This window comes from Choloepus didactylus, chromosome 21 (genome assembly GCF_015220235.1).
Source record: "Choloepus didactylus isolate mChoDid1 chromosome 21, mChoDid1.pri, whole genome shotgun sequence".
In the NCBI taxonomy this organism is placed as follows: domain Eukaryota; kingdom Metazoa; phylum Chordata; class Mammalia; order Pilosa; family Megalonychidae; genus Choloepus; species Choloepus didactylus.
This window is the reverse complement of record NC_051327.1, coordinates 25172468-25186832: the sequence shown is the minus strand read 5'-3', so window position 1 is coordinate 25186832 and position 14365 is coordinate 25172468. Positions and strand designations below refer to the sequence as shown.

Below are 14365 nucleotides of genomic sequence, written 5' to 3'. Positions count from 1 at the left end.
AATATTTATTTGATGTTTATATTACTTCTGTATTTTAAACTCAATGTGGAGTCTAGCCTGATTTCATGAAAATAGGGAGCTAATGACACTTCTTTAAATATCCCCCCAGTTACCTTGCTCCACTGTAAAAAAAATACTCTTAGATTTTTCAAATTGGAAAAACAACCCTTGCTTACCTCATCCAGAACAGCTTCTTTTTTCTGAAATAAAGAAATAAAGTATGAATTAACGTGAGAAGGAAGAATTTTTCACCATACGGTTTTCATCTCTTGATCTTCGGCTGCTCCGCGTCAGCAAGGAATGGAAAAACAGAGCCAGGACGAAAAGCACCAGACGGCTGCCAGGTCCCTCTCCGCACCCCACATCCCCAGGACACCCGCCATCCCCTGATGACGCTCTGAGACCCAACTCGCTGGCAAGAGAGACTCGCCCAAGCAAATCACAATGAAGACAGCCCTTGGGGACGTCACTAGGCACCCTGAGCTAAAGGCACCGGGGCGTGCCGGCTGCCCCGCTAGTCGTGCACAGCTCCCCGCTCTGGGGATGCAGGTGGGACAAGCAGAGCTACCCTGGCAGGGACACGTCCTGCCTGTGCCACTGCAGAGGGACACCCCTGCAGGAGTCGGGACCTCTGGCTCCCAAAGCTGACCCAGCAGCGCAATCACCCAGGCTTTAAAAAGGGCTTCGCAGGCTACACCTGAAATACCCTGACTCAGAAGCAGCAGAAGGCATGTTCTTATGGATGTGAACGATGGCCGGAGTCCTCGACGGCGTGAAAATGGGACGCTATGCGTTAGGGACGCTATGACGGGAAGTGTGTCCCTGCTGAGCACAGCTTGGCGACACGCTGGTCAGCCAGCCGATTCTCAGTGCCAGTCGGAGGGGATGGCCCAAAGCTGCTACAGGAGAAGGATGTGTCCCTTGACAGAGAAAGGAAAAACTGAGTACAAGGACTGGCAGGGTGTAAAAAGCAGCAAAATAAATGTACATTTAACAATATTAATATCAAAAACTATGGTAAAGATAGCATCAGAGGGCAGATGAGGACAGACGTAGGTACGGATTTGGCATGGGCTGGGGAAAGAAAAAAAAAATCGATTAAGCGTGAAGCTGGAAAGGTGAAGACTGGAAACGAGCCGGGACTTGAGAAAGATGGAGAAGATGCAATTTGTCACTTAGAGAATTTGACTTTCTGAGTCAAGGTGGGACCCTGGCTCCCCAAGGTGACGGAGGCTGAGGTGGCCTACAGTCGCTCTCGACTCCCAGCCCGGGGGAGGTGGCAGCCTCCTTCCCTCCCACCTGCTGTGAGTCTGCGAGGCAGAGAGCAGAAGGGACGCTGGGACCACCAAGACCCCAGACCTGAGCCCGGGCACCTGCCTTCTCACCCCAGGGCCCGTCCAAGGCACCTTCCCAGAGATCCTAGCAGGAGCAGTTTGGAATTCAGGGTTCTTTTAAAGCAGAACCCTGAAATGCAAAGGTTCAACTCATTATTCAAGCAGTCACCAGGTTTTAGCTCCTGTTGGGGAAAAGAGAAGTGGAAGCCGGGAGAGGTGAAGAGCAAAGGGTTGTGAAGATCTGACAGAGCCACGGCTCTGATAGCGCCAAGTTTGTATTTTATCTTTTTAATTAAGCAAGGGACAGATCAGAAGAAAGCGAGAGGGAAAAGAAGTGTGCAGATAGAGACGTTCCTTCTCCAAAGCCAACGGTTCAGACGTAGCTCATTCAGGGTCAGGGCGGGGAAAGCAAGGGGAGCTGGGGGCATCTTGTGCCAGAAAAGGAGGACGCCCGTGGCCAAGCAAAGCCACAGGAACCAGAGCAAAGCTCCCAGCTCCCCCAGTTTGGGACAACTGAATGTTAAAGAGCAAAATGACTGTAATTGATTTTAAAAGACTGAATAAATACAATGAGTTGAGTTCATAGTAATACTCCCCCACCTGAAGGGGGAGAGAGCAGCTCGCCGGCCTCCATGGAGTGACTACCAGAGCAGTGCCTTCCTCTGGAATCAAGATTTACCCCACCTTTCTAGGAGTAACTGTATCTCTGCTGATAAGGAAAAACTCTCTATAGAAGAACACCAGCTATTAAGTGGAAGGAATGATGGATCTTGGGAAAAAATCACCATCTAGCAAGCATCTGAAATAAAGGATTCACATCGGGATCCATGAAGGCTGCTAAAGCCAGTGGGTGGAAGGCTGTGGGGAGAGGCCATTCACAGAGGACAGAAAGTCACTCTACAGGTTACGTGCTAACCATAAAGGCAGACGGTTCTTTACCAGGTAAAACCTCGCAGTCACTGCCCTCACCGAGGGAATGAAGCCAGAAATAGCAATGGGGGACAGCTAGAGACTGGCATCTGGAGGTGATGTGGCATCATGCCATCCCCTGTGATAACCTGACTCTAATCAAGCCTATGGACCTAACTGATAATCTAAAGGAAAGAAAGAGAATAGAACGAGTTGAACGACACCTTCTGGAAGACGCTGGCCTGCTTGCTGCAGCTGTAAACTGGACCAAGGAGGCAGCCAGATGTAATGCCCTGAGTGGACCCGAGCTGACCCAGGCCCTCCTGGGCCTGCTCCATGGCACTGCTGGCATGTTTGGGGAAGTCTGACTGTAATAGGGTATGAGACAATCGGTGACATTACTGCCAATTTTCTTAGGTGAGATACCGTGTTGTGGTTAAGCAGAAGAATGTCTTTATTCTTAGAAGACATGCTGGAGTTTCATAACGTTTAAAACTTACTTTCAAATGGTTCTGGGGGAAAAGCCTGTTTATCTAAACAAACACGGCTCAGTGGTCACTGCTGTTGGCTCAGGTGGAGAACAAGAAGCAGGGGAGCGTGTTGGTGATATAGCTGCTCTTCCACCTATTCCGTGTATTCTGAAAATAACAAAGGTTGGAGCGAAACAATTTAGAAAATCCCAAAGGCAACCGGCGGGAGCTAAGATTTTAGCAAGTTCAGAAGCAGGGCAGGCAAGCAAGGAACTGCCCTGGTTGTTTTGTTTTGATTTTTAACTAGGGGAAAAAAGTCAGTGAAGTGTTTAGAATCCTGAATGGATCTTTTCGAGCATTTGGCTCATCTAAGGAAAGCACTGTCCTTAAGGACTAAGACCTCAGTGGCACGTATGCCTGCAGAGCCACCTCAGGAGCCTAGAGAGAAATTCCCTTCCTCCGAGAGCGAACAGCGGGAAGCTCCCCGGCGGCCCCTCCGTGGTCCCAATCGCACACCCCTGGAGCTCCACGGCGCATACGCTTTGCTCCGCCGGGCGCCCTCCTGTCCCACTACTGAAGGAGCTGCCTAACAGGGCAGGGTTTTCACAGGCTTCATAAGACAGAACACGTCCCTGAGCTGCTTCCTCCAGGGAGCCCCAGGAAAGAGGCCCCCGGCGTGGCTTAAAACACCCCTCAGCTGTCTTCAGCATCAAGCAAATGGACGGTAACCTATTCCTAAGCTGCGTGCGCGTCACATGGGTGGGTCAGAGGGTGAGCCAGGGCCACCAGGCACCGTCTGCACGGGGAGTTGGCCCCCGAGACCTGCTGGCCCTCCCACCACTGTGCGCTGCAGGATCCAGGAGAGTCAGCAGACGGTTTGTGGGAAACAAGCCGTTGCCTTTTCTCCAGCGGGCTGATGGCACCCTGCCCATCGAGGCCCGGCTGCAAGGTGGGCCTTCCCGGGCACCTCCCCTTCTCCTTCACGGCAGGGCTAGTCGCTCCCTCCACCGCGGCACCGGGGGCCCCTCTCTCTGCCCCCTCCCCTCTCCCAGCATCCATCACGCTGTGCCATGTTCCTGCGGGCCAGCAGCCCCTAACATGCAGCTGGGCACATCAAAGGCCCTCAATAAACGCCGGGTGAATGAACTAATCGACAACAGAATGCTTTCTGCTGCTGGGAAAGTGATTCCTGGCGTGTGACCCATCGCTGGTGTCACCAGGAGGAGGGGTCCACCCTCGGGTGCTCCAGAGTCTCCTCGGGATTGCTCACCTTGTGTCTGTATGCCTTCCACCGGGCCTGCAGGGTCCTCGCAGCCTCCTCCCTTCTCCGATCTTCTGCTTGCCTGCCGGTGCAGGGGGAGGGAAGCCAGCGGGGCAGCTCTCCTGAACCCGGCTCGGCATCTTGCTGAGCGTGGCTGCTGGAGGGACGGGACGTTGGGGGTTCTTCTGGGGTCTGCGGGAAATTCAAGGCGGAGAGAGACGATTATAGACTGAAGGGAGGTGCCCGTCCAGCCCGCAGGCAGGATATGACCTGGCAGGGCAGCAGCCTCTGCTTGTCAGACTTTCCAATTTAGAGGAAAAACCTGCAGCAGTGCTGCTCAGTGGGCCGTATGACAAAACTCCCTGGAGAAACTGAGCTTAATTAGACTTAAACTAGGTTTTCATCCTACTCTCTAAACTCTCTGGTAGAATCTCCCAGGAGGAAGAGAGATGAGAGCACCTGGGATGTCTGGAAAGGAGCTTTTCACGTGCTTCTAATGTGCTTTCCAAAATCAGTAAAATGTTTATTTTTGCAAAGGTAATCATCTCATTTTTTGGATCCGATTATTTAATCTTTTGGTTTAATACTTGTGCCAGTTTGAGTGTACTGTGTCCCCCAAATGCCATTATCTTTATAGTCTTGTGTGGGGCAGAAGTTTTGGTGTTGGTTAGATTTGCTTGGAGTGTGCCCCACCCAGCTGTGGGAGATAATTTTGATGAGATGTTCCCATGGAGGCGTGGCCCCACCCATTCGGGGTGGGCCTTGATCGGTGGAGCTATATAAATGAGCTGACTCAAAGAGGAAAGAGAGTGCAGCTGGGAGTGATGTTTTGAAGAGAAGCAAGCTTGCTAGAAAGGAACGTCCTGGGAGAAAGCCGTTTTGAGGCCAGAGCTTTGGAGCAGATGCCAGCTGCCTTCCTAGCTAACAGAGGTTTTCCGGAGGCCATTGGCCATCCTCCGGTGAGGGTACCCGATTGCTGATGTGTTGCCTTGGACGCTTTGTGGCCTTAAGACTGTAACTGTGTAGCGAAATAAATCCCCGTTTTATAAAAGCCAATCCATCTCTGGTGTTTTGCATTCTGCAGCATTAGCAAACTAAGACAGATTTTGGTACCAGAGAAGTGGGGTGCTTTTGCTGCTGAGTTTGCAGATACCAAACATGTTGGAACGGCTTTTTAAATGGATAAGGGGGAATTTCTGGAAGAGTTGTGAGGAGCTTGATAGAAAAGGCCAAAACTGCTTTAAAGAGACTGTTTGTGGAAATATGGACTCTAAAGATACTTCTGATGAGGACTTGAACAGAAATGATGAATGTGTTGTAAACTGGAAGAAAGGCGATCCTTGTTTTAAAGTGGCAGAGAATTTGGCAAAATTGAGTCCTGGTGTCAGATGGAAGGACGAATCTGGAAGCAACAACTTGGAATACTTAGCTGAAGAGATCTCCAGACTACGTGTGGAGGACGTATCCTGGCTTCTCCTTGCAGCTTATAGTAAAATGCGAGCAGAGAGAGATAAACTTAGAACTGAACTCTTGGGTTCAAAGAAACCAGAAGTTGATGGCTTGGAAAATTACGGGCTTCCAGTGGGTAGAATCCCAGAAGCTACAGCCCAACCTGAGGACAAGCCAAGATTGGATAAGGAGTTAAGCAGAAAGGATTTGTGGAAACTCCTATTGTCTGATGGCTTTGACCCCTGCATGCTTTATGCAAAGCCAACAGAATTTTTGCGAGATCTTTATAGACGGAGCCATTGCCGGTCTGGACTGGAGGAGACAGACAAGGAAAAAATTAAAGGAAAAATCTCTTCAAAGACAGAGCCATGGAGGTTGAGGTCTGGAGTCAGGAGGTCTCGGGCTGGTAGACTGGAGCAGCCCACATGCATGGAAAGGGTGAGTTTGCCCTGGAGGTCGAGGGCGGGCTTTCCGCCTCGATGCTCTGGAAGAGTTTTGCCACCTCAGGTCCCAAAGAGGTTGGAGCACATTTCCAGGGAATTGGGGAGAGCCTGGCTGCCACCACACTGTTCTGAAGGGGTTGAGCATGTGCCCCGGAGATGGAAGGGAATCCGGGAGCTGCCCCGAGGTTTGAGGAGGGTGGAGCCGAGAAGGTGGTCTCCCCAATGTGTGGAAATGTTGGAGCACTCACCTAAGTGTTTGGAGAGGAACGGGCTGCAGAAAAGGCCCTTGGGAAGGGTTAGGCTCCCACTCTCTCAAGCCCCAAGGATGCAACATTGTTCTGTAAATGACTCTCGGACTTTGAAATCTAATGGACTTTGTCCTGTGGGTTTTAGGAACTGTTTTGCTCCTGTTAACCCTGTTTTCCTTACTGTTTCTCCTTATGGCAATGGAAATGTTTATCCTATGAATGTCTCTCCTTTATATATTGGAAACACATAACTTGTTCTAGGTTCACAGATCCACAGCTAGAGGGGAATTATGCCTTAGAACTGACCAAGCCTAAACTGATTTTGATGGGATTTTGTACTTAACTTTTGTTACTGAAATGATTTAAGTTTTTGTGAAATGAATGTATTTTGTATTTGGAAAGATAATGCCATTTTGGGTTCCAGGGGGTGGAATGTGCCAGTTTGAGTGTATTGTGTCCCCCAAATGCCATTATCTTTATAGTCTTGTGTGGGGCAGAAGTTTTGGTGTTGGTTAGATTTGCTTGGAGTGTGCCCCACCCAGCTGTGGGAGATAATTTTGATGAGATGTTCCCATGGAGGCGTGGCCCCACCCATTCGGGGTGGGCCTTGATCGGTGGAGCTATATAAATGAGCTGACTCAAAGAGGAAAGAGAGTGCAGCTGGGAGTGATGTTTTGAAGAGAAGCAAGCTTGCTAGAAAGGAACATCCTGGGAGAAAGCCGTTTTGAGGCCGGAGCTTTGGAGCAGATGCCAGCTGCCTTCCTAGCTAACAGAGGTTTTCCGGAGGCCATTGGCCATCCTCCGGTGAGGGTACCCGATTGCTGATGTGTTGCCTTGGACGCTTTGTGGCCTTAAGACTGTAACTGTGTAGCGAAATAAATCCCCGTTTTATAAAAGCCAATCCATCTCTGGTGTTTTGCATTCTGCAGCATTAGCAAACTAAGACAATACTGTATTACAAAAATGGAAATCCTGGAATTAAGCACACTATATTTCTCGCTTGGTTTTTCAGGTGGAAAGAAGCAAGAATTGCTCTTGTGACCATCAAAATGACATCAATTTCTACCCTTATGGGTCCAAATTTATTGTCTATAAGGACAGCTCTTAATTAAATAAAAAAAATACAACCCCCCCTCTTGCCCCCAAAACACATAGAAAATTGGATGATTTTTCTCACATCAAAAAATGCAAATTTTGGAGACGCAGGCTGTCGGGAACACCCTCAAGGAGGAGATCTGAGAAACCGTTAGACACCCGCACCAGGGGCGGGTGCCTGGCTGGGCGGCCCGGGACCCAGCGGGCACAGAATGCACCAGAGTGGCGCAGCTGGCGTGTGCAGGCCTCTCTGGGCAGCGCCCCTGGCTGCTCCTCGCTGAGACTCCTGCACGGAGCCTTGACAATCCCATCTCCCACTTGAGGAAGGTACTTGTCTCCATCCGCCAATCCAAGTTTGAAACTTTCAGACTTTTGCTCCACTGAAGTGAGGTGAGAATCGGTCAGTGCCTGGCCAGTGGCAATATGATCCAAAAGGTAAAATCAGTTACCCAGTAGAAAAAGGAATAGTCACTCAAACAACTCTTGACGGACAGCTGGAACATTTTGAATTTTGACATATGTACATAAATTCTTTGAGGCAACTGTTGAAAAATGGACTCAGGCACTGCTCCGTTTGAACCTACAATTGATTATTCACAATGACAAATACAGAGAGCCATTTCCTCTATTTAGAAGAACACCAAGTGCTCCCAAGCAGTACTAGTCTTCCTTTTCTTTAAAATGCAAATATTTTAAGCAGGATAAAGACCAAAGCTTACACTTATAAAAAATGCTGACAATATTAAAAGATATGTAAAACAAAGTTAAAAAGCACTAATCCCTCTATTCTAGTTTGCTAATGCTGCCAGAATGCAAAACACCAGAAATGGATTGGCTTTTATAAAGGGGGTTTATTTGGTTACAAAGTTACCATAAAAAGGCCATAAAATGTCCAAGGTAAACACATCAGCAATTGGGTACCTTCACTGGAGGATGGGCAGTGGTGTCCAGAAAACCTCTGTTAGCTGGGAAGGCACATGGCTGGCATCTACTCCAAAGTTCTGGTTTCAAAACAGCTTTCTCCCAGGATGTTCCTTGCTAGGCTGCAGTTCCTCAAAAATGTCACTCTTAGTTGCTCTTGGGGTGTTTGTCCTCTCTTAGCTTCTCTGGAGCAAGAGTCTGCTTTCAACAGCCATCTTCAAACTGTCTCTCATCTGCAGCTACTCTCTCAGCTTCTGTGCATTTTTCAATGTGTCCCTCTTGGCTGTAGCTCCTCTTCAAAATGTTACTCTCAGCTGCACTGAGTTCCTTCTGTCTGTCAGCTTATTTATAAGGCTCCAGTGATTTAATTTAGACCCACTCTGAATGGGTGGGGTAATACCTTCATGGAAATTATCCAATTAGAGTCATCACCCACAGTTGGGTGGGGCACATTTCCCTGCAAACAACCTAATCCAAACATTCCAACTTAATCCTCACTAACATGTCTGCCCCACAAGACTGCATCAAAGAATATGGCTTTTTCTGGGGGACATAATACATTCAAACCGGCACAGCCTCCATCAAGAAACAGCCATATTTTGGCAGTCCTTCTAGACATTTTTCCCATGTATAATTTTTTAAAGAAAATTGGGTCAGTCCAAATGTCCTTCAACAGATGAGATGATAAACAAAATGTGGTATGTACATACGATGGAATACTATACAGCAGTAAGAAGGAACGAGGTCATGAAACATATGGCAACATGGATGAACCTTGAAGATATACTGCTGAGTGAAATAAGCCAGACACAAAAGGAGAGATCCTGTATGTTACCACCACTATGAACTCCCTGAAGAATGTAAAATCAATGTCTTATAATGTAGAATATTTGGGACCTAGTGATAGACAGAACCTAGTGACGGGGAATGATAATCTAATATGTTCAGATATTAATGATGGTGAATTTAAAGGTATGGGAATTGATAAGGGTGACGGTTGTTTGTTAATGGGATTATAAGTATCAGAGCTGTACTGAAGGTGAATAGGATTGAAAGGGGTTGTTTAAAGGCATGTTTCCCACAGATCAGCACTACAAATAAAGATATGGGCTTGCATGATATACTTCTAAGGCATGACACTAGTACAAAGAGTTGACAACAGAACAGTATATGGGAAAAATCTACCTATAGCATACCATGGACTAAAATTAATAGGAATACCATACTAGTACTACACAAACACTAGGGACAAATAATTAAGAGCTGAAAAGAGTTATGGGGTGTTTTGGGTCATGAGAATTGTTTAAAATGGAAAGTGATGAGGATTGTACAACTAAGTGATGATAATGTGAGATAATGGATGGATTATTGTGAACATAACGTATGCTATGTGAACTTAGGAACCCCCTACTATATAAGTCAAGTCCTCGATATTGAAGCTTGCTCTGGTGAAACTTATGGTTGTAAAGCGGAGGCTAAGCCCACCTATAATTACACCTAGGAGTCACCTCCAGAAAACCTCTTTTGTTGTTCAAATGTGGACTTCCTCTCTCTAAGCCCAACTCTGCAAATAAATCTATCACCCTCCGCCCAACCTGGGACACGGATTCAGGGAATGAGTCTGACCCTGGCATTGAAGGGTTGAAAATGTCTTTTTCACCAAAAGGGGGAAAAGAAAGGCAACAAAATAAGGTTTCAGTGGCTAAGAGAATTCAAATAGAGTTGAGAGGCTGTCCTGGAGGTTACTCCTATAGAAGCTCCAGCTAGATATGCCAAATGGCCACAGTATGATATGCCCAAGTCAACAGTAGTCCCCAAAACGCTAAAGAATATCCACATCCCTATCTGAGACACTATAAAAGTTTCATTCACTAAGCTTATTCTTCAGAAATTTAAATCCTCCAGAGAACTCCTATGCCAGTTAAGTCCCAAAACCCAGAGGCAATAGCCTCTTCAAGAACATCAACCAGATGCGTCCCCTTTTCCCATAACGTCGACACCTGTTTTCAACATGAACAAGTTAGGGTGGACACTGCCTAGACATCCCTGAAGATCAGTAAAGTGATTAAACTGGAGGAAGGGGTAGAAAAGACAAGATGGAATTTAACAAAGGATTATGAATACTGAATCTCTATACAGTTTTCTTTTTCTTAGTTACTTGGGTACTAGAATAGCTAGAAGGAGAAAACTGAAATGATGGAACTGTAACCTATAGCATTCTTTGAAATTTGCTCTATAGCTGCTTGTTAAATTGTAATTTGAAAGTTATCACATTTTTGTATGTATGTTATATTTCACAGTAAGGAAATAACTGAAACTATGGCACTGTAACCCATAACAGTTTTGGAAATTTCTTATACAAGTACTTGTTAATTCATACTTTGAAAGTTACCACCTTTTTGCATATATGTTATATTTCACAATAAGGAAATAAATGAGACTTGGAACTGTAACCCATAACATTCTTTGAAATTTGCTCTCTACTTATTAAATTGTTATCACTTCTATGTATATATGTTATATGCAAAATAAAAAATATGATTTAAAAAAAAAGGAAGTTGGATATTAACATCGTGACTGGGAAAAACTTGGGGTATGAAAACAATTAGAATCATCAGCTCAAAGTCACAGCGGGCTTAAACAGGAGACTGGAAAAAATAAGCTACACAAATACCTCATGACTTATTTCCATGGGACCATCGTTCTCTTCTTTCTTCATTTCTTTCAGTTCTTGAAACTTCCTGGTAAGCGCCTGAATTTCCTCTCTAGAGTGGGAAGGAGGAAGACAAATCCCTTACTCACCAGGCTGGAAACATCAGCACCTGCTGGCTGACCTCTGCATGAGGGGCGAGGTGGTGCTTGTCTAAGCTGGCAGGAAGCCGCCTCAACCCGAGCAAGCTGGCCAGGACCCTGGCTGCAGCCCGGGGCGCTTCTGGGGAGCAGAAAGCTGCTTTCCACTGTCCGCCCCGCAGGACTAGGAGCTCCGAAAGGGCAGGTCTGAGGAACCCAAGGCCCGGCCCCTTTCCCGGCACGGATAAGAACTCAAGAAAACATGGTGGGGTAACCAATAGGGACCTTGGGTTCTTTAGCAGGCACTGTGCACATAAGGAAAAACTACTTATGTCCTTACTACAGACGCTAAAGGAAAGCAGGAATGGCTCCTCTCCATATACCTGCCCTTTCTGATTTACTTTACTTCCAGCCTTCAGACAAAATTCATCACATTTCCCCTGAAATATTTGTTCTTCCTTCCAGTAGTATGCATCTTGCAAATTTTAAGCAGTACTCACTATTTCTGTTCAGATTTCTACACCACCTTTTTTGCAAAAATTTTGAGATAAAATTCACGTAACAAAATTCATCATTTAGAAATATACAACTCAGTGCTTTTTAGTATGTTCAGTGTTTTGCAACCATCACCACTATCTGGTTCCAAAATATTTTTGCCACTCCAAAAGGAATCCCTGCGCCCATCAAGCAGTCACACCCCAGTGTCCCCTCACCCAGCCCCTTGGCAACCACTAATGTGCATTCCATCCCTAACAATCCGCCTGTTCTCAACATTTCATATAAATGGAATAGACAGTATGTGAGCTGGTGTGTCTGGCTTCTTTCACTGACCATAATATTTCCAAAGTTCATCCATGTTGCAGTACGGACCAGCACTTTAGCTCTGTTTATGGCTGAGTACTGTCCTACCCACGATGGACGTTTGGGTTGTTTCCACTTTGGGGCTATTGCGAATAATGGTATCCTGGAGGCTGGTGGGATGCATCCTTCCCGAGGAGGTAATGATCCCTGAACTGAGTTGTGACCGATAAAGCACCAAGGTATTGAATCAGGTGCATTCAAAAATTGCAAATGGTGGACATAACTGGGTTCACCCCAGTTATGCACACAGAAGAACCCCCCACAGTGGCAAAGAGGGAAACACCAGCCTAATCATGGCTTGCCCCAGAGTGAATTTTTATTCCAAAGGAAACAGAAAGCCACTAAAAGCTTTTAGGAAGAGGAGTGACCTAATCAGGCTGGAGTTTCAAAAAAATCCCTTTTGAAGCTATGCAGAGAACAGAGGGGAAAAGGGGTAGCATCTGGAAGCAGGAAGACTTTAGAATTTTGTGTATTCTTCTGAAAAACTCTAACCTTTCAGTTCATTTACCTCAAAGCCTCTTCTCTTTCTCTTCTCTCCTTCTCACTCTCCTTTACATTTTGTAGCTCCTTCTCCAAGTTAGCCTTTGTCTGCAGTAGCTGCTTCACTTCCAAGCTGAAAACACAGAACCAAAGACATTTCAGTGTTCATTAAAACAAAGGGTCACACTTAGACTGACAACCACAGAGTAGGAGGGTATTTCAGGGAAAAGAAATCAGTGCAACCTCCTGACTTCCTAGCAATGGGCAGGACAAACACAGCAGGTACTGATGACGACCCAGAACCCAGAACAGACTTGGTCTGCCAGCCTCTCATCCATTCAGACCTTTACTGAGCACCTACTATGTGCTGGGGAAGGTCGGAGGCTGGGGAGGCGATGGTGAGCAGCTGGATGCGCTCCCTGATCTCATGGCCTCACAATCTAATGGCCGAAGAGGGTTCCATCCAACAGCCCCACAATCAACACCACTTGCCATCTGAGATGGAGTACTGAAGGGGGGATGCAGGTCCAAGAATTGGGCCAAGGGGCAGGGTCCCTTGAGCTGAGACCCCCGAGGATAGTACGTGACAGGAAAACAGATGGGTTTCCTGCCACATATATGGACAGCCCAGGGTTAGGAACTTAGCTGTGGAATCAGACCCATGCCTGGATCTCAGTTCTCCTGCTGACTTCACCTTGCAGGGTCTCAGGGGATCGCCACCCCCCACCCCCCGCCATTACACAGGACCAAGCCCTGGAGTTTAGCAGCGATCATCATGTCACCCGGCAGCTAAGAAGTCATCATGGGAGCTCTGTACCTTTTGAAATGACTAGCTTAATTTGAAAAACGTTGCCAAGAACCTATCAACGAACACTGATACACTCACTCCTGCACTTCAATAGGTGGAGTGTGAAAGGATTTGCTTTCTGCTCTAACCAGAAGGTGGCAGAGAGCTTGGTGGACCAGGAGTCTACCCAGACAGTGCTTCTTGAACCTCAATGAGCTGCCAACAGCTCCGGGGCAGATCACGCTAGCAGACCCGTGCTGGGCAGCACCCCAAAGCACAGAGGTAGTGCCGTCCTGGGGGAGGACCTGGGCCAGCCCACTCCACGCAGCCAGGAGGGAGCTGGAAGGGGACGGATAAGTGGCCGCTGCTCGCCAAAGGACAGAAGGAGCAGTGAGGATGCGACATCTGGAGGCTTGGCCTTTGGAAACCTTCCAGACTGCTATTTTACAGCATGCATACCTTACTTGCTATAAAGATCCAATGGCACAGACATATCATCGAATTTTTAAAGCAATAACTTTGCATAAGATCTAGCTGGTGGCTTATTTATTTGACACAAATCAATGAAAGTAAATTCCTCTCTAAAACAGGACTTGGGAATCCCTCTGGAATTCAGCGTGACGAGTTCTCAGTGGGAATCTCCCCTCACACACTCTTCAGACAGGTAGTGTCTTTGTAACACTAAAGCTGCCTTTATTCCACAACCAAGACGGAAGAGTTTGAGAATCACATAAAAACATGCAATAACCGCTAGGAGCTGAGCATTTCCTCCAAATTCCCAGAAACAGCTCAACCCTGGAGTCCCCGTCCTCAGCCAGGACCCACGTACTCCCTGTCCAGCAGCCGGGTGTGCAGTGCAGCCTGCTCGCCCTTCAGGCTCCTCAGTGCCCCGCGCAGCTGCTCGGTCTCCTTGGAGGGCTCCGGGTGCGGTAGCGGCCCCGAGGGGCTGGATGCAGGCTGAGCCAGGGGGCTTGACTTGGCCAGTTCCGAAGCGTGCGGCTTGGAGCTTTCCAGAGAATTTATTTTCTGGGGGCAACAGAGGCATTTGTTAGACATCATTTCTTATTTTCACTGGCCACATATAAAACCCAGACAGCAACCACGAAGCAGAGGGCAGCGGGAAAGCCCTGCTGGGAGACTCCGTCTGGAAGATGCCCACGGGAAGCGTTCCACCATGTGTGGCCCCTGCTGGCCTGGGGCAGGCCCCTGCTCCTCAGCAGTTCTCTGGATCAGAGGGGGAGAGCGTAGACCCGGCTGAGGCGGGCAGGGCCAGGGGTGAATAGTCAGCGATGAAACAAGGCAACAGGGCACAAGGAG

The 14365-nt window shown here is 47.5% G+C and overlaps 1 protein-coding gene across 5 annotated transcripts in view; it reads right to left on the bottom strand.

The window, feature by feature from the left end:
• The window catches only part of IQCE (IQ motif containing E), a 75930-nt gene that overhangs the window by 20349 nt on the left and 41216 nt on the right, over positions 1 to 14365 (bottom strand). For all 5 annotated transcript variants that reach the window (XM_037813703.1, XM_037813702.1, XM_037813707.1 and 2 more), the window contains 5 exons: positions 13878 to 14074; positions 12290 to 12394; positions 10805 to 10895; positions 3984 to 4166; positions 177 to 200 (listed from right to left, as the gene is read on the bottom strand). In XM_037813703.1, the coding sequence (XP_037669631.1) occupies positions 177 to 200; positions 3984 to 4166; positions 10805 to 10895; positions 12290 to 12394; positions 13878 to 14074 (600 nt within the window). The remainder of the gene's footprint in view (positions 1 to 176; positions 201 to 3983; positions 4167 to 10804; positions 10896 to 12289; positions 12395 to 13877; positions 14075 to 14365) is intronic.